The sequence below is a fragment of the Trachypithecus francoisi genome, unplaced genomic scaffold (genome assembly GCF_009764315.1).
Source record: "Trachypithecus francoisi isolate TF-2019V2 unplaced genomic scaffold, Tfra_2.0 Lachesis_group18, whole genome shotgun sequence".
Classification (NCBI taxonomy): Eukaryota; Metazoa; Chordata; class Mammalia; order Primates; family Cercopithecidae; genus Trachypithecus; species Trachypithecus francoisi.
In genome coordinates, this window is record NW_022681463.1 from 1,710,805 (window position 1) to 1,735,079 (window position 24,275).

Sequence of the window (24,275 nt, forward strand, 5' to 3'; positions counted from 1 at the left end):
ACAGGACACCTCCACACACACAGGACGCCTACAAACACACACACACACAGAGGACGCTTACCCCCCAGACACACACAGGATGCCTCCCCCCATATACACACACGGGATGCCTCCCACCTACCCCCCCCCAACACACACACACACAGGATGCCTCCCAGCAGTTACTGGAGAGTCCCAGACAAGCTGGCAGGTGCTGGCCACAGAGAGGCCTCCAGCTCCGCCTGCTCCTCTGACACCATGCTAAGGATGAGAGGCTGCATTTAGTTGAAGCCAGGAATCCACACAGGGCAGGCTCGAGACACACAGACAGCGCTGTTGCAGAGCTGTGCCCTCGGATGGTCCTGGCGAAGGCGGCAGCCACCCGCGGGTCATTACTGCCTGCATCTCACTCACCTGGAAAGAGAAATGAGGTCACACTGCCTGCCGCTGTCGGTGGCTCAGGGAAATCCAGAGGTTTCTCGGACACTGTAAATGTCTTATCCTTGCTTCTTATTGCAATAATTAAGTTAGAAAAGTGCTAACTGGAAGGGCCACACAGAACCGGACACATGAACTCTGAGACTGTTGTGATTTAACAAAGTGAGTCTGGAGCTCTGACTCCAGAGTGAAAAACAGCACATAGAAGCATCAAGACCCAAAACACAGGGGCACTGGCGGCTCACCAGCCACACGGGAGGCCCCCAGGAACTATCAGAATCGAAATACTCAGACCATGCCTATGCACAGGGAAAACCACGTGGGCTCAGTGGGGTTAGCGGAGCAAAACCCACGTGAATCTCAGTGCTCCTGCTCACCTCTGTCTGGTAGACGTCGTACAAGTACCCCACCCCACTGGAGTAAAACTGGCATCTTCCCGTGGTGAGGGGCCTCGGTTCCTAGAGAAACAGATAAACACAGATGGAATAAAACAGGTACCTCCAGGCGGGAGAGGCCAGAGGCAATTTCAGGCCTGTGGGTCTCAGGCTCAGGGCCTCAAGGACCAAGGCCAACACCAACTCCAGCATCCCAGACAGAGAACACAAGACGGGAGACTCCACGCTCCCTGCAGAGCGGCTAGGCTGCTGCATCCAGGAGGCCAGACAGCAGAAAGTCGCATGGGAGGGTACTCAGGCTATGCAGGCTTGGCCGACACATATTCTCCATTAGTCAACAAGGGCAGCAGAAGGGAGACAGGTGCTTGGCCTCTTGAAGGGCATCCCAGCACGCCACACCACAGGTGTTAGGCTCCTGCATCATTTCATAAAAAAAATTGTCTCTTCTACTAGGAAGGTAGCAAGGATTTCAGACTAATCAACTCATCCCACCAACCATCCAATCATCCACCCACCCACCACCCATCCATCCAATCAATCATCTATGCACCTACCCATTCTTCCTTCCATCCTCCACATCTATCTATTCATTCATCCATCATGTATCCATCCTTCCATTCATCCACATCCATGCATCCACCCATCTGTCATCCATCCTTCTATCATCCATCATCCTTCCATTCATCCACATCCATGCATCCACCCATCTGTCATCCATCCTTCTATCATCCATCATCCTTCCATTCATCCACATCCATGCATCCACCCATCTGTCATCCATCCTTCTATCATCCATCATCCTTCCATTCATCCACATCCATGCATCCACCCATCTGTCATCCATCCTTCCATCTATCCACCCATCATCCATTATCCATCCTTCTGTCTATCCATCATCCATCCTTTTATCCATCCACATCCATCATCCATCCTTCCATTCATCTACATCCATCCATCCACTCATCTGTCATCCATCCTTCTATCATCCATCATCCTTCCATTCATCCACATCCATCTATCCACCCATCTGTTATCCATCCTTCCATCTATCCATCCATCATCCATTATCCATCCTTCTATCATCCATCCTTTTATCCATCCACATCCATCCCCATCCTTCCATTCATCCACATCCATACATTCACCCATCTGTCATCCATCCTTCCATCTATCCATCCATCATCCATTATCATCCTTCTATCATCCATCCTTTTATCCATCCACATCCATCCCCATCCATCCATCCACCCATCTGTCATCCATCCTTCCATCCACTCATCCAACATCCATTACCCATCCTTCTATGTATCCATCCATCATCCATATCCATCATCCATCCTTCTATTCATCCACATACATACATCCAACCATCATCCAACCATCCATCCATCATCCATCCATTATCCGTCCTTCCATTCATCCACATCCACCCATCCCTCCATTCCTCTGTCATTCACCCATTATCCATCCTTCTATCCATCCATCTATCCATCATCCATCCATCCAACCATTCAGCTATACACCCATTTATGGCCCCATCCAACTATCAATCCATCCCACCATCTGCAACATTCATGGAACAGACACAGTGCCAAATGGTAAAGATAACAAGACACAGTTCTTGCCCTTAAGGGATTTATAGGCTAGTGAAGACGACAGACCCATAAACTGACCATTGCAAAGTGCTTATAATTGCTATGGTAGAAGACAGCAGGAAGTACCAAAACTAAAATGCCACAAAACTGCATCACCTGTAAATAAGCTAGGGTCGCACTGTCCACACTTAGTTTTATTAGTATTTCTTAAAGTGCTCTTAGTTCTGATCCAAGAAAAGTATTAGAAATCACTAGTAACACTGCAACAGATGAGAAGGAGAATCACTCCTCTGTCCTTTGGGCCACCACTGAAGTATTACGATGGCCGGACACGTTCTGGGTGACACAGCAATGGAGGAAGCAGACACAAGTCTCTGTCTCTGGGCGTTTATCTTCCCCTGAGGGAATAGACATGAGACCACAGGTAACGACGAGTAGCCCAAGGGGACAGAGGCTCCTGCCGGGAGGGAGGGCGGCGTGCTGCAACCCCATGGGGACAGAGGCCTAGTAGCACGGTGTCCTCGGCCTCTCTCCGCAGCTTGAAGGTGCGCACGTCCCCACATGACACCCTTGGAGCTGTCATTCACCAGCTGTCTTCTTCCTCGGCAGCACGCAAGGCAGTGCCACGTTTCCCTCGATGGCATCTGAGCTCCAGTGAGTGCCGTCTGCACGTCCATCCTAAAGTCAGCCCTGGGAGGCCCCGGCCAGGGGTCCTGCTTTGTTTCTGACCAAGTGGCTCCCCCACCTGCCTAAACACATGCCCCATGTGGCCCTCCAGAGTGGAGAGGCGCCCGAGGTCTGGAGCCTGGGGACACCCCCAACTGCAGTCAGAGACTGGACCCTGCCCCTCAGTGGCGCCATAGCCATGGGCCTGGGAGCACAGTGGAAACCGCCGCCTGGAAACCATGGAATAGCAAGTAACCCAGCCACCCACTGAGAAAGCTCCCGTGACACGCCTCCGCGGGAGTGTATGTGTGTGTGCGCGTGAGCTGTGGTGTGTGCGTGTGTGTGTGAGCCGTGGTGTGTGTGTGTGAGCTGTGGTGTAAGCCATGGTGTGTGCGTGTGTGTGAGCCGTGGTGTGTGTGTGTGAGCCGTGGTATGTGTGTGTGAGCCATGGTGTGTGTGAGCCGTGGTGTGTGTGTGTGAGCCGTGGTGAGTGTGTGTGAGCCGTGGTGTGTGAGCCGTGGTGTGTGTGTGAGCCGTGGTGTGTGTGTGTGAGCCGTGGTGTGTGAGCCGTGGTGTGTGTGTGAGCCGTGGTGTGTGCGTGTGTGGGTGTGAGCCGTGGTGTGTGCGTGTGTGGGTGTGAGCCGTGGTGTGTGCGTGTGAGCCGTGGTGTGTGAGCCGTGGTGTGTGAGCCGTGGTGTGTGTGTGTGAGCCGTGGTGTGTGTGTGTGTGTGAGCCGTGGTGTGTGTGAGCCGTGGTGTGTGTGAGCCGTGGTGTGTGAGCCATGGTGTGTGTGTGTGTGTGTGTGAGCCGTGGTGTGTGTGGTGTGTGTGAGCCATGGTGTGTGAGCTGTGGTGTGTGTGTGAGCCGTGGTGTGTGTGAGCCGTGGTGTGTGTGAGCCATGGTGTGTGCATGTGTGGGTGTGAGCCGTGGTGTGTGCGTGTGTGAGCCATGGTGTGTGAGCCGTGGTGTGTGTGTGAGCCGTGGTGTGTGTGAGCCGTGGTGTGTGTGTGTGTGTGTGTGAGCCGTGGTGTGTGAGCCGTGGTGTGTGTGAGCCGTGGTGTGTGCGTGTGTGGGTGTGAGCCGTGGTGTGTGCGTGTGAGCTGTGGTGTAAGCCATGGTGTGTGCGTGTGTGTGAGCCATGGTGTGTGAGTCGTGGTGTGTGTGTGAGCCGTGGTGTGTGTGTGTGTGAGCCGTGGTGTGTGAGCCATGGTGTGTGCATGTGTGGGTGTGAGCCGTGGTGTGTGTGCGTGTGTGAGCCATGGTGTGTGAGCTGTGGTGTGTGTGAGCCGTGGTGTGTGTGAGCCGTGGTGTGTGTGAGCCATGGTGTGTGCATGTGTGGGTGTGAGCCGTGTGTGTGCGTGTGTGAGCCATGGTGTGTGAGCTGTGGTGTGTGTGAGCCGTGGTGTGTGTGAGCCGTGGTGTGTGTGAGCCATGGTGTGTGCATGTGTGGGTGTGAGCCGTGGTGTGTGCATGTGTGAGCCATGGTGTGTGAGCCGTGGTGTGTGTGTGTGAGCCGTGGTGTGTGTGTGTGAGCCGTGGTGTGTGTGAGCCGTGGTGTGTGAGCCGTGGTGTGTGTGAGCCGTGGTGTGTGCGTGTGTGGGTGTGAGCCGTGGTGTGTGCGTGTGAGCTGTGGTGTAAGCCATGGTGTGTGCGTGTGTGTGAGCCATGGTGTGTGAGTCGTGGTGTGTGTGTGTGAGCCGTGGTGTGTGTGTGTGTGAGCCGTGGTGTGTGTGAGCCATGGTGTGTGTGAGCCGTGGTGTGTGTAAGCCATGGTGTGTGCGTGTGTGGGTGTGAGCCGTGGTGTGTGCGTGTGAGCTGTGGTGTAAGCCATGGTGTGTGCATGTGTGTGAGCCATGGTGTGTGAGCCGTGGTGTGTGTGTGTGAGCCGTGGTGTGTGTGTGAGCTGTGGTGTGTGTGAGCCGTGGTGCGTGTGAGCCGTGGTGTGTGTGCATGAGCTGTGGTGTGTGTGAGCCGTGGTGTGTGTGTGTGAGCTGTGGTGTGTGTCAGCCGTGGTGTGTGTGTGTGTGAGCTGTGGTGTGTGTGAGCCGTGGTGTGTGTGCGTGAGCTATGGTGTGTGTAAGCCATGGTGTGTACGTGTGTGTGAGCCATGGGGTGTGTGTGTGAGCCGTGGTGTGTGCATGCGTGTGCACACGTGTTTTGTGAGTGTGCTACCACACTTGCCTTCATATAATGAAACCTTTGGGGCAGACAAAGGCCTAACACAACCTTCAGTGCCTTTCAGTGTGATTTATGGAAAAAGAGGGAGAAACAATCACAGGTTTGGTTTGCGAGTTCATGACAAGCAATTTGGCAGCTCCCGGGGACCAGCCACCGCCCAGATGGCGAAAGCCCACCCAGGAGCCCGGCTGGGGAGGAGGTGGGGACGGCATCGCCCACCTGAGGCTGAGGACCCACCTCAGGAGGACACAGAAACGATTCCTCGGCCTGAGATTTTAGAGAAAACCTGTTCATTTAGAGGTGAAAAGTGTGTGCTCGGGAGTGTGGTGTGTGCTGTGTGTGGTGTGTTCTCTGTGTGTTGTATGGTGGAGAGGGAAGCTCATTGTGTACGAAATGAGACTTGCTGAGAGGAGAGGCAGCCACTGGCAACCCCCCACAGGAGACCGACTGTGAAGCCGTCTGAGCTGAGTTCTGCAAAATGAAATTTTACTTTTTCCATGCCGAGTCTTTCAGCCCCGGAAAGCGACTGGGACTGTGCACACAATGACTAGGTACTCACAATGTGCTGCGCTGCAAATACGCCGTCCACGATGGCGCAGCAGAAGGCGGCCACCACACCAAAACTGATGAACACAATCGCTGCCACCAGCTGCAATGGAAGAAGAGTGTGGGTGCCCAGCTTTTACCAACCCTGGCTTTCAGGTGCAAACCAATACAAAGTCCCAGCTCGAGGTCGAGGCTGTTTCACACAATTGCCTCTTCTCACCTCTACCTTTCGTCCTGCGACCTCCAGCCTGGCCAGGCCAGACTCCACCCTGTGGGTCGTCCTCATGCATCTGTTCCACAAGACCCACCCAGGCGCCTTCTGCACGGAAGGGTGTTGCCATCCCCGGGCCCTTGGCTCGCGCCTCTGAGAAGCAACCTCTGATGGCAGGTCCTGTGCACAACCCTAATGTGTGTGCTCGTGACACACACGCATGTGCACGCTTGCCACAGGCCTTCTTAGTCAGCGGATCAGCTTCACACACTGCTGCACAACCTGCTTTTCTTACCTAATGGTCTTGGAGCTTGGAGCTAGCAATGGTTTATAGTGCATTAGTGAACCAGTGCACACTGATGGCTATTTAAACAGTTGGCAATTTCTTGCCACTACAAACTCTGCTATAAAGCGGGGTGTCCTGCCCTAACCCTAAAAACTGGCAGGGAGTCTCCATCCCCATGGATGCCTGACGGGGTAGCGGGGGGCAGGTGCTGTCATTCTCTTCTCGGTGCCTGGCTCAGTACCATGCTGGGCAGAGCAGACCCTCCTGAATGGCCGCTGAAAACTGTGGCCCCGAGTTGGCACCTCGCTTGGCTCCATCCTGATGGGATGTGGAGTTGCCGGCTTGGGAAAGAGGACCCAGTGAGAAGCAGAACCCATCGGTGACAGCAGAGGGAGAGTCTGTGGCTCGGGGGCCGTGGCGCTGCACGGGGACACGGGAAGCCTGAGTCTGTTTGGACCCGTCCTGCACACCAGGCACGCGCAGGAGTGTTTGTCCGGACCACCGAGCTCTTGTCGGAGCAGAGCTGACTGAGCAGGGTGGTCTCCTCCTCCACACACTCGTGAAGACACCCAGCAGAGGTGCCCCGACCTTGCTCCTCCACAGGGAGCCAAGTGTGGAGAGAGGAGTTTCATCCACCGTGACCCTCACGTGGAACTGCCGTGGCCTCTTCCCCCTGATGTCAGCGTGGCCCTGTGTGTCCATCTCTGCCCTGTGCTGCACACCTATCGTCACCCGCAACCCAAACAGCAGCCAAATCCAGCCCATCTGCCACGGCTCTAACGCTACCCACTGAATTCACAGGTGGGACGCGTTCCCAGCAGGCCCTACAGCAGCAGAAGGCAGCGGGTAGGGGCTGGCAGGTCCAAACCTTTCAAGCCGTGGGCCAGTGGTGGCCACCTGCCCACCCCCCTCCTTCTGACCCTCCACACCACAGGCCTGCTGGGGGTCCTCCCTGGAAGCCCCATCAGAGCCGGTCCAGGGCACCCCATGCTGCTGGCCAAGCCCTTTTACAGAGGAAAGTGCAGCTTTTTTTTAAAACAGTGGGCACCCTCACTGCAAATCTGGGTGTTTTTATCCTTCAGCAGAGGAAGAGCTGTCAATCAGCGGCTTCCTGGTGAGCCCACGCTAGACAGTCACAGATGGTGCCTTGCATTAAATGTGAGTGATGAGGCAGCAGGGCTGGGGCAGCAGGCCGGAGAGCGAGTCCACGAAAGTCAGTACATCCTCGGACGGGTCTCAGGCGGGCACGGTCCCCGCATGAGTTAGAGAGAGATGGTTCTTTCACCTGCTGGCACCTTTCTTCTAAGGAAACCTCTGCCACAGCAGATCAGACGTGACGTTCTAAGAGCTCAGACATCAAGCACGTGCACTTCCAAAATACGTATTTTAGGTTTACGAGAAGAGGCAGGTCTGAACAAAGCCTGGGCAGTTAGTATGAAGCTGGCTGACTCCCCTGAGCTCTGGCCCTCAGTGGCTGCATGAGGGGGCGGAAGGGGACGTGGCCACCAGACCCAAGGGCAGCACATGGGTTCTCGGAGTGGCCTTGGATGGAGCCCTTGCTCTTGTATCCACCCCCCCGCCACCTCCCCAGGCAGAGCAGAGCAGAGCTGGCACGCTGAGTTCTTCCGGAGGATTCTCTGAACTGCTGGGCTGGACTTGCCCCTAGCGGTCCCTGATTCCCCCTCTGGAAAGGGAAAAGTGCTGGGCTCACTGACTTATTCACGAGCATCACGGATGCTCCAGCGTCCCCACAGGATACCCAGCCCAGTGCTGCAGGCACAGACATGAACAAAATAGGTGCATCCCCGCCCTTCCCGCGTCCCATGTTTTTGGCATTTTATCACCGATTGCCTAAAAGAAAGTTGAGGTGCTCCCAGAAGGAAGCTGTGCAGAAAACCATGGCTGCCATTAGCCTGAGTCTGAACCAAAAGCTTATTTCTATTTGGACATTCTAGAGGCTGTGGCAATTTAAAAATCTCTTCTGCCTAATTGCTCTGGTTCGATTGACTAAACATGACAGAGCCCATCGCATGGCGCAGCTGCCCGGTGTGCTACAGGAACAGACAGATAAGGCAGGTTCCCCCTTGAGCAGCTGACCCCGTCTGATGGCCACCGTAGCAAAGCGTAAACCAGGGCTCTGGGTGTGCACACGAGGAAGGCCTCACTGCACCCTAGAAAGAAGGAAGGGCTGGACCAGTCCTGGAAGAATAAACAGAATTTCCTCAAGGCGAGGGGAGGAAGGTGCTGGGGGCTGCACGTCAGTGGGACTGGGGCCCGCTGAGGTGGGGCAGAGGCCACGGTGTACGGGCTGGGGGCTGCACATCAGTGGGACTGGGGCCCACTGAGGTGGGGCAGGGGCCACAGTGTGTGGGCTGGGGGCGAGCTGTAGCCACCATGTGGCTGTCAGAAGCTCATCAATGTCAAATATGCAATGGTGTTTGGCTTTCTTTGGGCTATATTTGTATAAATATGTTATTGGTATGTGTTCCAAAGTTATGGGAGACTCATAATTCTCATCAATTGTAGTGTACATTATCAGTAATAATTATCATTGTTATGTTAAAATTATTGTGTGCCACAAGGTAACAGATTTCCTTGTCAATTGTGTCCTTATGGCTACCCTAAAACATTTTGTCATCCATGAACAATTGTTGTCTTGTCTTGGTCCTCTTTAGAAGGTGGTTTTATAATCAGCTATGCTAACAGGTTTCTGATAACTTTGAAGATTGTGACACCAGAATAGAGGAAAAACGTTCAGGACTCTTGAAGAGCTAAAATGTTCGTTAATACCAAGCAGGACAGGAATAAACTGCATGAACTGAACCAATAGGAGACTGGAGTGATCTTTTTGACGTTTTGCTTAAAATGTTGCTAATCCTTTGTCTTGCTTTTCAGAATCAAGGAAACTTCTTTTGAGCTACTGACAGCTTTTAACAATTTAGTATACTCCCATGAACAAAATTTGGAGCTTGTTTCTCTCTACCTGATTTTCTCCAGAATTTGGAAACTATTTGTGACTATTCTTAAGTTATGGCAATATAATTATTTGCATAAGTGCAATAAGAATCTATTTTGTAACACGACACAACTGAAGAAACTGGTTATTTTACCAAGACTTTGACCATTCTGGTCAAAGTCTTGGTAAAATAAAACTTTTTGTGTGCTTTCCTTTAAGGAATCAAACTTGACTTATGAAGCCAATAAAACTCTTGGAAACTGGCCTCCCGTTCTGTGTACACAATCCCTGCACAGGGATTCTGATCTGTGGTAAGTAAAAAATGTCAGTTTCTGACAGGCCAGGAACCTCAACAGGAGAGGAATTCACCCAACTCATAGGTATTTAAGGGTAAAATTCCATGGCTGGGCTCAGCTTTAAAAAGTCTTATCTCAGACTCCTTCTATAAAACAAAGTTCCATCAAAGACAATTTAAAAGGCCTATGTGAAAAAATAATTATTCTTGCTGCGCTGTATACAAATAAGCCAAGTATAATGAAGTAAACCAGTCCTATCCTGTGTCTTTTAAAAAAAATGGAAAACTGGAGAGAGAAAATTATGTTTCAAAAACTATAGCACACCTGGTTGTTAAATTCCAGTCTTGTCTGATATTTTTCAATTGTTATGATTTTCTACAATTTAAAGTCTAATTTTTCTGGCTACAAGTCTCCAAAATAATGTTTTCAATTTTTCCTTTTTCCCCACTTTTCTAACTGGAAATCACTGAAACCTAAGCTGTGCCTTCAGCCCTGTAAGCTGAAGACATATGTATCAGCAGACGCTGCCTCTAAGCCCCTAAAACAGAGTGTCTGGGAACAAATCCACCTCTTCCACTCCTAGATGTATCCGCAGACGCTGCCTCTAAGCCCCTAAAACAGAGAGTGTGTCCGGGAACAAATCCACCTCTTCCACTCCTCGATGTATCCGCAGACGCTGCCTCTAAGCCCCCAAAACAGAGAGTGTGTCCGGGAACAAATCCACCTCTTCCACTCCTCGATGTATCCGCAGACGCTGCCTCTAAGCCCCCAAAACAGAGTGTTTCCGGGAACAAATCCACCTCTTCCACTCCTAGATGCATCCACAGACGCTGCCTCTAAGCCCCCAAAACAGAGAGTGTGTCCGGGAACAAATCCACCTCTTCCACTCCTAGATGCATCCACAGACACTGCCTCTAAGCCCCCAAAACAGAGAGTGTGTCCGGGAACAAATCCACCTCTTCCACTCCTCGATGTATCCGCAGACGCTGCCTCTAAGCCCCCAAAACAGAGAGTGTGTCCGGGAACAAATCCACCTCTTCCACTCCTCGATGTATCCGCAGACGCTGCCTCTAAGCCCCCAAAACAGAGTGTTTCCGGGAACAAATCCACCTCTTCCACTCCTAGATGCATCCACAGACGCTGCCTCTAAGCCCCCAAAACAGAGAGTGTGTCCGGGAACAAATCCACCTCTTCCACTCCTAGATGCATCCACAGACACTGCCTCTAAGCCCCCAAAACAGAGAGTGTGTCCGGGAACAAATCCACCTCTTCCACTCCTAGATGCATCCACAGACGCTGCCTCTAAGCCCCCAAAACAGAGTGTTTCTGGGAACAAATCTGCCTCTTCCACTCCTAGATGTATCCACAGACGCTGTGTTCAGTGGCCTGTAAGGACGACTCTCTCTCAGCAGGAAGCAGCCAGAAAGAACATGCCACCCCTCATCCTTTTCAACTATAGAGTCTGGATTGACAGAGCAGGAACGTCGCCGTCTTGGACAAACACCACCATTTGAAGTTCCCCTTGATTAAAAGCCCCCATAATCCAGCCCCAAAAACATCAACCTAATGTCTAATATCAGTGAGACCATAAACCACAAATGACACCTTTGGCCAGAAACATGCCAACCCCAAGACAGACTCCCCTCTGACCTGAAACCTTCCAACCCAGCCATAAAAATCCCCCACCCCAAAACACTCCGAACCTGCAATAAGCTCTCCCTCCCTGAACCCTTAAATCCCCTCAGTCTGTAAGAGAAAACACTCTGGACCTAAATAGGCCAGAAGGCCCTCTCGGGTTTATTCTCCAAAATAAACCTGTCTTTGTTGAGCTGCTTTTCGTGTTTCTTTCTTCTTTCTTCAACTCCAGTGGCCAGGAGTGAGCATTTGTGGGTGCTTCTCTATGGGTCAGCAGAGGCCCTGCCCAGGCTAGAAAAGGATCAACAAAAACCTGTCAGGTTCTTGAGGCAGCTGAGTGAAATCGGGACTCAGCCCCAAAGAGAAGATGCCACAGCACCACAGGTGATCATCGTCATATCCTTATAGGGACTCACCCAGGAGAAGATACCAGAGCACTACAGGTGATCACTGTTACATTGTTACAGCAGGTGAAATCGGGACTCACTCCCAGAGAAGATGCCACAGCACCACAGGTGATCATCGTTACATCGTTACAGCAGGTAATACCATTGCTTGTTGCAGACCCAGCTACACACACAGGTTCAGACTCTCATCTTGATGGGAGATGACAGATTGAAGCTAAAGATCCCCTTTCCACCCCTCACATCTCCATCCCTGCCCAAAATCACTTGATTCCTGTTCAGCCGGCTTTTTATACTGTGAGGTTCTGCCAGACGGGAACACACCTGTCCTGCACTGATCCCGCCAGAGGACAGCTTGTTCCGAGCCTTCCTCTACAGGAACGCATCCCATCCACATCTCCTGACAAGCCCAGGATTAGCCTTGTGCTGTCCACCCCCTCAGGCCCTCCACCCTGGCACAGGCAGCTGTGGGCTCCTGTCTGTGGCCCTGGCCAGCCCTGACAATTCCACAGTCATCCAGGAAACCCCCAGAGACCACGCAGCCCTGCCCGGCACCACCCAGATTGGTTATTGTTAGCAATGGCTTCAGGTTGTGAATGACAGGGTCAGCCAAGGAGGAGGCACTCAGGGGGAGGCAGAGCCACAGCACCCACCCGGGAAGGCTCTGTCTGAGGCCACCCAGGCTGCACAGGCAAAGGCAGTTGCAGGAAGCGCCGCCCTCGCTCCCCCCATGACCTGGGGAAACGGCTCATCCCCCTCCTTAGGACAAGGGACCTGGTGCAGGGACCCCGGGGATTCCCGTCCCAAGACCATCCTCCTTTCAGCAAAGCCTGGTGGATCCAGGCGGGAGCTGTTCCAGGTGCTGAAGACACGTGCATCCCGCACACCGCACCCCCTGCCTTCTGGGCTGAGTTCAGAGTCAGCACAGCGCTGGGGGAGCTGCCTCCAGAGACACAGCCGGGGCCACCGCGCCTCCCCTCGGCCCCACAGCAGTCTGGGGGGTGCACAGTCAGTGGGTAGAGCTGGCAGCCTCTGCCATTGTCCAGCCCTGTACTGGGAACCCGGCAGGCACTCCACCAGGCTTGACAGGCACTGTTGGCCCCACCCAGGTCACACTCACACAGCTGGCAAGAGGCTGGGTCTGGGTTCAAATCCAGGAGTGCTGGGTGTAAAGAGAGATAGAGAGGGAGACAGAGAAAGACAGGAAGACAGAGAAGGAGACAGAGACAGAGAGATAGAGAGGGAGACAGAGACAGAGAGGGAGACAGAGAAAGAGAGATAGAGAGGGAGATAGAGAGATAGAGAGGGAGACAGAGACAAAGAGGGAGACAGAGAAAGAGAGATAGAGAGGGAGACAGAGACAGAGAGGGAGACAGAGACAGAGAGGGAGACAGAGCTAGAGGGAGACAGAGATCCCACCACATCTTCTAACAGACGCCGAGGCTCTGGTGACATGTAACTCCCTGTGGAGTGGCCACAGAAACAGATCTGGCTGTGGCTTTCCATTAGAAATTCCAGGGCCCTGTCTAAAATCACAAAGATATTTAGACCCAGCCAGAAAATGAGCTGGATTTTCCAAACAAGCAGATGTGGATGCAGCTTCTGTGGCAGCAAAAATAGAAATTCCAGGTGTTGGTTTCAGACAGAGCACTTCACAAGCAGACAGCCCAAGCACCTGTGGCCCTGGGCAAATCCCTACCTCCGTAACCAATGCACCCGCAGGCGCTGGCTCCTGGGACCCGCGGGTGGGCGTCAGGGATGCTCAGCATGGAGTGTGGCTCTGCTGCAGAATGAGGAGGAGCTTTTCCTGCTCACCAGGGCGTCAGCACCACCAGCTCACACATCAGGACAGGAGACAACCCAGGGAAAACCAAGATGGGAACAGGTCGCCTGTGCCCACTGTGTCGGGAAGCTCCAGGTCAGCGACCCCTCTGAGTGTCACCCTCGGCCCCACGTGTCCAGGAGGCTGCACCCCAGCCCCTGCTAACCAGGCATGCCCAGGGAGGCAAGGCTGCTCAGACAGCAGAAAAAACAGGCATCCTGAGGCGAGGGTCTGATAGGACCCCACTGTGGCCATGGGACGAGCTGGCAGCTCTGAGGTGGGGTCGTGTGTGCAGCTCACAGCTTGGCCAGCAGCAGGGTGGGGGTCTGGCTTCAGCCTGTCTGGGCTCGACGTGGCTGTCGGGAGGATGACAGCAGGCAGGTACTGCCCGCAGAAGAGAGGCGCGTTTAAGAAACCAGCGCCGCCAAGTTGGCCCCTGAGTGGCAGGTGCAAGATACCACAGTCCTCCAAGCTCAGGGGCCTAAAACCTGGGACTTGGTTGGTTTTCCTGTAACTAGACCTAGTTCCTGTGGCAGATGCCCAGGCAGCCAGGAAAGAAGGCCCGGCTGGCGGCCCCCAAGTCTCTCCACTCACCCACCCTTGAGCCAGTACCCACCCTTCTCCCAAAATTAACCCAAGTCTGGAGGGTTTGGGTGGGCAGAGAGTAGGGGGATGGGACAGGGTCCTCTGAACTTCACCCCATCCCCTGCAGGTGTGGCCTGAGGCATTTGCATGGAGGAGGTGTGGACTGGTGTCCTGGGCAGGTCCCACCACGGTCCAGGAGGGGCGGCCCGGAAGACTCAGCCTCAGCCCACAGGCTGCACGTGGCTGCACAGAGACCTCCCGATGCCACAGGCCACGTGCACCTGGGAAAGTCTGACTCCAGGCACCTGTGGGGCCGCAGGGGTCCCATGGTCTCTGGGTAGGGACGTGGGGCCACCGGCCTCAGAGAAACACCCCCCGGTGCCTGACAGGCACAGAGAGCTGGGGCCCCATCAGGGCCACAGGAGCTTCAGGGAACAAGGTCTCAGTGGTGAGGCTGTGGGCCCGACAGGGCCAACCTCGAGCTGGGTGCCCAGCGAGTGCGGCTGCCTGTGCCCGTGCTCTGCCTGTGCTCCACTCCCTTAGTTACTCCCCCACCGTGGGTGAGGTCGTGGGATCCAGGGTTGGATGGCAAGTGGATGGGGCCCGCCTGATGCCCGTCCTCCAGAACACCTGGCCCTTGTGGGACCTACTCAGGGCCGTGGGGCCTTGGCACGGGCTCTTGCCCTGAGCACCTCACAGTGTCCTCACCCGTGACTCACAGAGCCGCCCAACACTGCCATCCAGGGATCCTGGAAACCACTCTCCACCAGCCCCACCCAAAGGGGCAGAAACCCTCGCAGCTTCCACAGGAGAAGGTGCAGGGCCCGATGCCCCAGGAAGGCTGATGGGGCTCCCACGACAGCGAGGCCCTGAGCAGATGTTAGGGGGGTGCAAGGAAGGTGGCTGACACCTCACCCTCCAGCACTTAGAGGAATGGAGAAAACGGGCTCCGTCCAAAGACTTCTGTGTGTGATATGTGTGCTGTGTGTGGTGTGTGTAGTATGTGTGGTGTGTGTGGTGTGTGTGGTATGTGGTTTGTGTAGTGTACGTGGTGTGCATTGTGTAGTGTGTGTGTCATATGTGTGGTGTGTGTAGTGTATTGTGTGGAGTGTGTATTCCGTGCTGTGTGCAGTGTATGTGGTGTGCATTGTGTGGTGTGTGTGCCATGTGTGTTGTGTGTAGTGTGTGTGGTATATGTGGTGTGCATGGAGTGTGTGGTGTGTCGTGTGTGCAGTGTGTGTCATGTGTGGTGTGTGTGGTGTGTGGTGTGTGTAGTGTGGTGTATGTATTGTATTGTGTAGAGTGTGTGTTGTATATTGTGTCTTGTGTGTGGTGTGTGTGGTGTGCAGTGTATGTGGTGTGCATTGTGTGTTGTGTTGTGTGTGTTGTATGTGGTGTGTGGAGTGTATTGTGTGGAGTGTGTGTTGTGTATTGTGTGTTGTGTGTGGTATATGTGGTGTGTATTGTGTGGTGTGTGTGTCATCTGTGATGTGTGTTGTGTGGGGTGTGTCTATTGTGTGTGGTGTATGTGGTGTGTACTGTGTGGTGTGTGTCGTTTGTGTGGTGTGTGGTGTGTGTGTCGTGTGTTGTGTGTACTGTGTGGTGTGTGTGTCATGTGTTGTGTGTAGTGTATGGTGTGTGTGTGTGGTGTGTGGCATGCATGTGTTTTGTACTGTGTGGAGTGTATCATGTGTGTCTGTGCATGTGCACGTACGTGGGGCACAGGAGAATCGCCAGTTAACACTGTTTTATGCCCTTCCCTTTCCCATCCCTGTGGGACCTGTGGGATTGTATCAGCTTACAGAGCTCTTCCTGAAATCAATGATTCATATGTCTGCTTGGGTGAGGAGCAAACAGTAACTCATTCAGCAGTGGAAAAATATCTAAAGCTGATGTGATTTGGGGCATTCTTCAGATGTCACCGGAGACTAACATGATAATGGGTAGGGATAATGGTGAAGCCATTTCTAATGATCAGATTCCATCCCTTAAGTGAACAGAGTGAAATCTTTATAAATGAAATGATGCCATGTCTGGCATTTGCTTCTGAACAACATGGGAAGAGAAGAAGCAGGCTGGGGGTGAACTAGACAAGTGATGGAGTTGGGTGGGGGGCACAGAGGGTTCATTACGCGATTCTCTTCACCCTTGTATGTGCTTAAAGCTTTCAATGGTAAAAATTTAAAATAAAAATAAATCGAGAAAAAAAGTGTTCATGTGTATCTGGAAGCATTGGAAATACACTCGTTCTCTCTCTAGCTGACATTCACAGCCTGCCTTGCTGCCTTTTGAAATAACTTGAATGTTCTGACATCTATGCACTTAAAACCAGTGTAGAACAATGGCCACTGTTTTCTCAAAACCTGTCATGAACAAGACATTCTCATGTGCATTGGCGCAAATGTTCCCAGCCACCATGCAAATGAAGAAACTGAGGCTGAAATACTTCAGTAAGTTTCCTAGGATCACGTAGCAGTCATGGCAGCCAGGTTCCAGCTACCACAAGTATTAAATTAATGTGAGATTGTGAAATATGGGTTCACTATACAACATTAACCCAGAAGAATCCCTCTCCTGAAAAGGCAGAAATGAGCTTGCACAGGCATCACAGACAACCCCTCAGAGGCTCTGGTCTGGGGCATCTGGGTGCCCTCCTTACCCAGGTGAGGGAAGCCCATGGACAGGTGAACACCACACAGCTCTGGCAGTGGTCGTCACTCCTGGGTCTTTATCCTGTCATTCCAGTACCCATGTGCTTTTACCGAAGCCATAGAAATGGTCCCCCCGCATCCAGATTGGAAAGGAAGAAGCAAAAGTATTTCTATTTGACATACTCTAGTAGATTAAAAAAAATCCTAAGGAATCAATTTTTTAAACAACTACTAGAAGAAAGAAATGAGTTCCACAGGGCTGCAGATATTAGATCAACATAAAAAGTCAATTGTATTTCTAAACACTTGCAATGGACAACCCAGAAGTTAAATTAAGAAAACAATTCCACTCAAAATAGCCTCAGAAAGAATAAAGTACTTAAGAATAAATTTAATTCGGTAAGTACCTCATTTGATAAACACTGAAGAATAAGTAAATTTGATACAAAACTTACACTCTAAAAACTACAAAATATTGTTTTTAAAAACTAAAGAAGGTCTAAATAACTGGGAAAGCATTCCATGTTCATGGATTGGGATACTTAACATTAAAATGGTTATACTCCCTACACTGAGCTACAGAATCAACACATCCCTACCAGAATCCCAGCTGGCTTCCTTGTAGAAATTGACCAGTTGATTCTAAAATTCATATGGAATGGCAAGGGATTCAGAATTGCCAAAATAATCCTGAAAAAGAACAAAGCTGGGAGACTCACCAGCCCTTATTTCAAACTAACTATAAAGCTACAGTAATCAAGACTGTGGTACCAGCACAAGCAAAGACATACAGATTAAAAGAATATAATTAAAAATCCACAAATAAACCCATATATCTATGGCCAATTAATTTTCAATGAGGGTGCGAAGACCATTCAATGTGAAAAGAACAGTCTTTTCAGCAAATGGTGCTTGGACAACTGGATGTCCACAAATGCATGAACATGGGTCCCTACCTCACACCATGAAGAAAGTTAACTCAAGGTGGAACACAGAACCAGATGGAAGAGTTAAAGCTATAATAACCCCTACCTCATACCATACACAAAAGTTAACTCAAAGTGGATCACAAACCCAGATGGAAGAGTTAAAACTATAAAACTCTTGTAGAAAACTCTAGGGGTAAATCTTCATGTCCTTAGATTTGCAAAAGATTCTTAGATATGACACCAAAAGCACGGACAACAAAAGAAAAAACAAATTAGAGTTCACCAAAATTAAAAACTTTTGTGCCTCCAAGGACGCCATTAAGAAAGTGAAAAGGCAATGTACAGAATTTGAAGAAATATTTGCAAATCACATATCTGAGAAGGGACTTGTTTCTAGAATACATAAATGACTCTGATGACTCAACAGGAAAAGGCAGTCCAATATAAAAATGAGCAAAGGAAATGAACAGACATTTTTCCAAGAACATATGCAAATGGCCAAAGGCACATGAAGAGATGCTCAACTTCACTAATCATCAGGGAAATGCAACCAAAACCACGATGAGATACCACTTAACACACATTAGATGGCTAGAATCAATAACAGTCAGAGAGTGACGAGTGCTGGTGAGGGAGTGGAGGAACTGGAGCCCTCATGCCTGTCTGTGGGAATGTAACATAGGGCAGCCACTTTGGAAAACAGTGTGGCAATTCCTCAAATGATGAAACAGCATTACTGTATGACCCAGCAGTTCCACTCCTAGGTACATGCCCAAAGAAATGAAAATGCGTTTTCACACAGAAACCTATGTACAAATATTCACAGCAGCATTATTCACAAGCACTAAAGGATGGAAACAGCTGTAATGTCCATCAACTGGTGAATGGATACGTGTGGCACATCTGTACAGTGGATTATTATTATTATTATCATTATTATTATTATTTGAGACGGAGTCTTGCTCTGTCACCCAGGCTGGAGTGCAATGGCGCAATCTCGGCTCACCGCAACCCCTGCCCCCCAAGTTCAAGTGATTCTCCTGCCTCAGCCTCTTGAGTAGCTGGGATTACAGGTGCGCACCACTGCGCCCGGCTAATTTTGTATTTTTAGTAGAGATGAGGTTTCACCATGTTGGTCAGGCTGGTCTTGAACTCCTGAACTCGTGATCCACCCACCTTGGCCTCCCAAAGTGCTGAGATTACAGGCATGAGCCACCGTGTCTGGCCCATATAGTGGATTATTATTCAGCCATAGAAAGCAAGGAAATTCGGAGGAAGTTTAAAGACACAATGCGCAGTGCCAGACACCAGACACAGACCACATATTACTTGTTACTCCCTCCACACATAAGCCCAGAGTAGGAATCTACAGAGATAGGAGCTGATTCCTGGTTGCTTAGGCTGGGTCGGTAGGTGCTAACAGAAGGGTGTGGGTTTCTTGCTGAGGTGATTCATGTTTTAACACTGGCTGTGCTGATGGTTCACGTATCTGTGAATACCTAAAAACCACTGAACTGTGTGCTTTAAATGGGTGAGTTATATGGAATGTGGACTATATCTCATTAAAGCCATTTTTTTAAAAGGAAAGAAAAACAGACCCACACTGCCCACCCATCCTGTGCATCATTAAAGCTCAGCTTCATACCCAGCTTCTGCCTCTTTGGGGAAATCTTACGGAAAAACCTTCAGGAGGCCTTCCATCCCCAGGTCCACTCAACTCCCTGCAGGCACCAAGCAGCCCCAGACTCTGAAGAGATGCTGTCTAGAGACTATCATGGGGGCATACTGGCTCCCAAAGGTGGCCTCTGTTTCCAACGCCATTCTGCAGACTGGTGTGTGTGAGGCCTTCGCCCACCCTGGTCAGCTGTGACACCCACCGTCGGGAGCCAACAACAGGGGGTGGGTGGGAGAGGAAATGCCGGGGCTATCTCTCCATCGCTTTGCAACTGCTAGCGAAGAACAGCAGCTCGTCCTGCAGAGCACACTGTCTCCAATACACAGAACAGAACACTTTGCTCTACCAGAATCCCAATGTCTCTGCAGCCACCCCCCAACCCTCCAGGGACCTCCCACCCTCACACGATGAGGCTCCATCTGCCCAAGGGTCAGTCTCCGGGGCAGCAGTGGGAGTTTGCTGGGTTCCATATGGGGTGATCTGGCTTGGCTGCGTCCTCACCCGAATCTCACCTTGAATCCTCACGTGTTGTGGGAGGGACCTGGTGGGAGGCAATTGAATCTTGGGGGCAGGTCTTTCCCGTGCTGTTCTCATGACAGTGAGTCTCACACCATCTGATGGTTATTATAAGGGGGAGTTTCCTGCACACGCTCTCTCTTTGCCTGCTGCCATCCACGTAAGACATGACTTGCTCCTCGTTGCCTTCTGCCATGACAGTGAGGCTTCCCCAGCCACGTGGAACTCTAAGTCCAATTAAACCTCTTCCTTTTGTCAATTACTCAGTCTTGGGCATGTCTTTATCAGCCGCGTGAAAACAGGCTAATACACAGGGTTCCGGGGGCACACACCACGGCCCAGCCATCACACCCTCCCTCTCAGCCTGGGAACTGGGAGCAGGCAGGGGTTGGGGACCCGACACAGGTCATTTGCACACTGGATGATACAATAAGCTGACAGCCAGCACAGGGAAGAGATGACAACTCCAGCCTGGTCTGAGGCAACAACTGGGAGATGAGGCAGAAGTGGCCCAAATACCTCCCCTCTAAACCCTGTTCTTAAAATTCAATCCTGGATGCCACCGTGAACTGTCAACATTAACCAGTTTTTGTTTTTAAAGTTACAGTCCCCAAAGCAGTGCATCAACAAAACGGACTCCAGCTGAACCTGAACGCTGTTGCCACGCATGCAGCCACTAACATCACGGACTGGCAGCATCTAGATTTCACTCTGCATCGCTGCCGTGTGAACTAGGGGCTCCCTCCTGGTTTTATGTCTTTACCTCTCCTTAGTCTGGGCAAGATAAACAGCCAAACTCAGATGAAAAACAGGACTCTAGAGCCACTGGTTCAAAAGGAAGAAAGGCTTGTGCACATGTTTTTGCCTGAACTTTACACACTAGGACTTAACTTAATTTGCCACCCCCGTCCCAAACTTCATGCACTCCCTGAGCTTCCCAGCCCTCACCATTGGTGGCTGCACACCACGTGAGGTTGATGCACCAGCAACCCAGGGCCATGCTCGCTTAGACTAAGGTGTGAATGGTACCCGCTGAACCCTGCACCCAGGACTGTGCAGGCCACAGTCCGGGAACCTCAGAGCTGGTCCCGTAGACACCAATGTGTTGGGGAGGTGGGGCTAACTCTTCTCAGAGCCCCAGCGCAGCTGTACCATCCCCTGATGAAGGGCTCATGATCCCCACCTCCCCACATTTGAAAGAAGCAATGTACTTTCTCACCATTTGCCTTCTATTCTCCACCAAGTTGATGCCAATAATTCCTAAGAAAGATCCGAAGCCGAGCTAAAACCAAAGGAAGAAGGAGAGAGAAACACTCATTAGCATTCCTGGAAGCTTAACACCGACATTTAACAGCAAATATCCCACCCTCAAAGGCATTTTATCCAGGGACGAAGGCCAGACATCCCCACCTCAAGAACCTCAACCACTGAGCATCAGGTGCGTCTGCTGGCGTTGGGCGGGCGTCTCTGCAACGTCACCCATCCTGTCTTCTCTACTCAGGGGTTTTTACTGATGCGTCCGTTTGGCTTGTGACCGTGCGGTAAGAGAGGATCCCACTCGTCCCCCAGAGACGACATCTTCTCGGAGACCCAAGGCCACCAAGCACCAACACCTGCCCCGTCTTCTCCAGGCCTGAGATGCCCTGAGCATGGCTCCCGGGTAAGGCATTAGGAGACTACAGCTGTGTTTCAAAAGAAGGGTTGCCAGGCACCAGGGCCACCTGTGACACCTGCTCAGATGGCCTACCTGTGGCTGCTGCTTCGGGAGAGTGAGCAGGGCAGGCCGTCAGCGGGGAGGTGCCTGGTGTGGGGAAACGGCTCCTGGGCCAGGTGCAGAGAGGCCCCGGGCTGCAGGACAGGCCACAGGGGTCCAGCGGAGCCCCCTTGCTCCACAGGAAGCCCCAGCTCTGGGCAGAAAATGATGCCAGGATGTCGGGAAATAGACATGGGACTGTGCTCTCTTAGAATAGAGGCCAGCAGCCGGGCACCTGCTCCCTCCACCCAGGGCCCGTCCTGGCAGGTGACATGCACCTGGCAGAGGAATTTTTTTTTTTTTTTTTTTTTGAGACGGAGTCTCACTCTGTCGCCCAGGCTGGAGTACAGTGGTGCAATCTCAGCTCACTGCAAGCTCTGCCTCCTGGGTTTATGCCATTCTCCTGCCTCAGCCTCCCGAGTAGCTGGGACTACAGGCGCCCACCACCTCGTCCGGCTAGTTTTTTGTATTTTTTAGTAGAGACGGGGTTTCACGGTGTTAGCCAGGATGGTCTCGATCTTCTGACCTCGTGATCCACCCGTCTCGGCCTCCCAAAGTGCTGGGATTACAGGCTTGAGCCACCGCGCCCTGCCTGGCAGAGGAATTTTTAAAATCAGTGCGAAGAATATGCATTTCAGCAACACCCACCAAAAATCTGATTCAGAGCCGCCGGCAAAAGTGCCTCCCGCAGACAACTCGGAGCTGCCAACGATTAGGCCGAGGCCTAAGACGGCTCCTACTCACGTGCAGGTGTGCCAGGCCGGTTACGCTTCCCAGTGAGCATCCGTTGGAAGGGGCATCCCGCCCGGCACAGCCTTGGAGTTCCTGGGGCTGTGGTGTGAAGTTTAATGCACTGGAAACCGGACTTCTTTATGTAAGTAGTTTTGCCTTTTCTGTAATTGTGTCTGTGCGTCTGTGGTGACAGACATGTACACATGTGGCTTTCACCAATGGTTTGAGAATTCTCCAGGGGTAACAGGAGCATGTCTTCATGTGCTGAGCTTCCAAATACCACAGTTCAAAAATATCAAAATTTCACTTCAATATACGTGTATTAAAATATATGTTTCAAGGCCGGGCGCGGTGGCTCAAGCCTGTAATCCCAGCACTTTGGGAGGCCGAGACGGGCGGATCACGAGGTCAGGAGATCGAGACCATCCTGGCTAATACGGTGAAACCCCGTCTCTACTAAAAATACAAAAACTAGCCGGGCGAGGTGGCGGGCGCCTGTAGTCCCAGCTACTCGGGAGGCTGAGGCAGGAGAATGGCGGAAACCGGGAGGCGGAGCTTGCAGTGAGCTGAGATCCGGCCACTGCACTCCAGTCCGGGCGACAGAGCGAGACTCCACCTCAAAAAAAAAAAAAAAAAAAAAAAAATATATGTTTCACTACGTTTTATTTTTGGGGGATTTGAAAAAAACACACCTTTCTTCAAAATGTTGAGATGTTTTCATGTTCTGGCCGCTTCTTCTGAGATCAGCTTTTTCTCTGAAGCCTCTACATTGGCGCGAGTCTCCACAGAAATGACTCTTAGCCACATTTCCTTGAGGCTGATTTGATTTGTCGTCTCCCTAGTTGGCTCTCAGAACTGTCTGGGCTAAAGTCATTTCAACCTGGTCAGCACAGCGTTAATTCACCGCCCAGCAAGTAGATTCTTTATAGAGCACAGCTCGAGCATTAGCCATTGATGTTTTTGATTACGGTATTTTGAGGGAGCTCTTAAATAAGCTTGAGAACAAACAAAAGAAAAACAGCTACTCAAGGTTGATCTTCATATTCTGCAAATCACTTGGGAGGTCCCTCCTCACAGCCACTTGCCCTCCGGGCTCCCCTCTCTGCCCAGGAAGCAGAAAAGCCCCTCGCATGAGGCCAGGGTCCCCACACCATTGGCCTCTTGCAATTTTACTGATAAAGCTTTTTCTGCACAGATACTATTTGTATATGTTTATTTATAAACTACACACAGGTAGATAGTGTAGACGTATAAGGCACACCTTAAGATTAAACAAAGGAAAATATAAAGGTGAAATAAACAATATTTGTAAAATATTTCTAAATACTGAGTGCCAAAAATCTTTCATCTTTGCTGACTGTCATCAATATTATTACGAATCTTGGTAGTACTTCAGGTGAGAGTAACGAGATTGAAGAAGCCGCATTTTAAGATCTTGCTTTAGCACTTCATGACATAGCAACCGGGCTCTGGGGCACGTGAAGGGCATTGCAGCAGATCCCAGCCACTCCGACAGAGGTTCACTGCGCAGAACACAGCCACTTAGGACAAATTTTTTTGCTAACGACAGAGGACGTAATTTCATAGTTCAAAAAACCTTGATACTTTCAAATCCGGGTGACCAATTCTTGCCAATTAGGTTACCATCAATTTACCTCGCCGCCTTACTGTCCAAAATCTGGCCTGCGAGGTGGATGAGGTCAGCACCACCACCCTCTGGCCCTTCCCACATGATGGCGTCACTAATACAATCTGTGATCCATCACTTCTTGGCAGGAATCGTTTAAAGTCACTTTCCCCTTCCATGGTTCCACAGCTATGGTGGTCGACCTGGTTCCTCAGGGTAAAACCCTTCTGGGATGCTGGGGGAGGCTGTGTCCGGCCTTTTCGGACATCCTGGGCTCCTGGCCCCTCCTCCACCTTGGACATTTCCCGTCGCCAGGCTCTGGCCCCCCTCCCACGCCCTGGTCACCCTGTGACCACATCAGGCCAACCTGGACGACGGAGGGCACCTGGCCCTATTTCAC

At 51.5% G+C, this 24,275-nt stretch overlaps 1 protein-coding gene across 2 annotated transcripts in view; it reads right to left on the reverse strand.

The window, feature by feature from the left end:
- The window catches only part of TMEM255B (transmembrane protein 255B), a 41,022-nt gene that overhangs the window by 11,114 nt on the left and 5,633 nt on the right, over positions 1–24,275 (reverse strand). For both annotated transcript variants that reach the window (XM_033177124.1, XM_033177123.1), the window contains exons 3-5: positions 20,983–21,045; positions 5,811–5,900; positions 795–875 (exon numbers count right to left, since the gene is read on the reverse strand). In XM_033177124.1, coding sequence (XP_033033015.1) covers positions 795–875; positions 5,811–5,900; positions 20,983–21,045 — 234 coding nt within the window. The remainder of the gene's footprint in view (positions 1–794; positions 876–5,810; positions 5,901–20,982; positions 21,046–24,275) is intronic.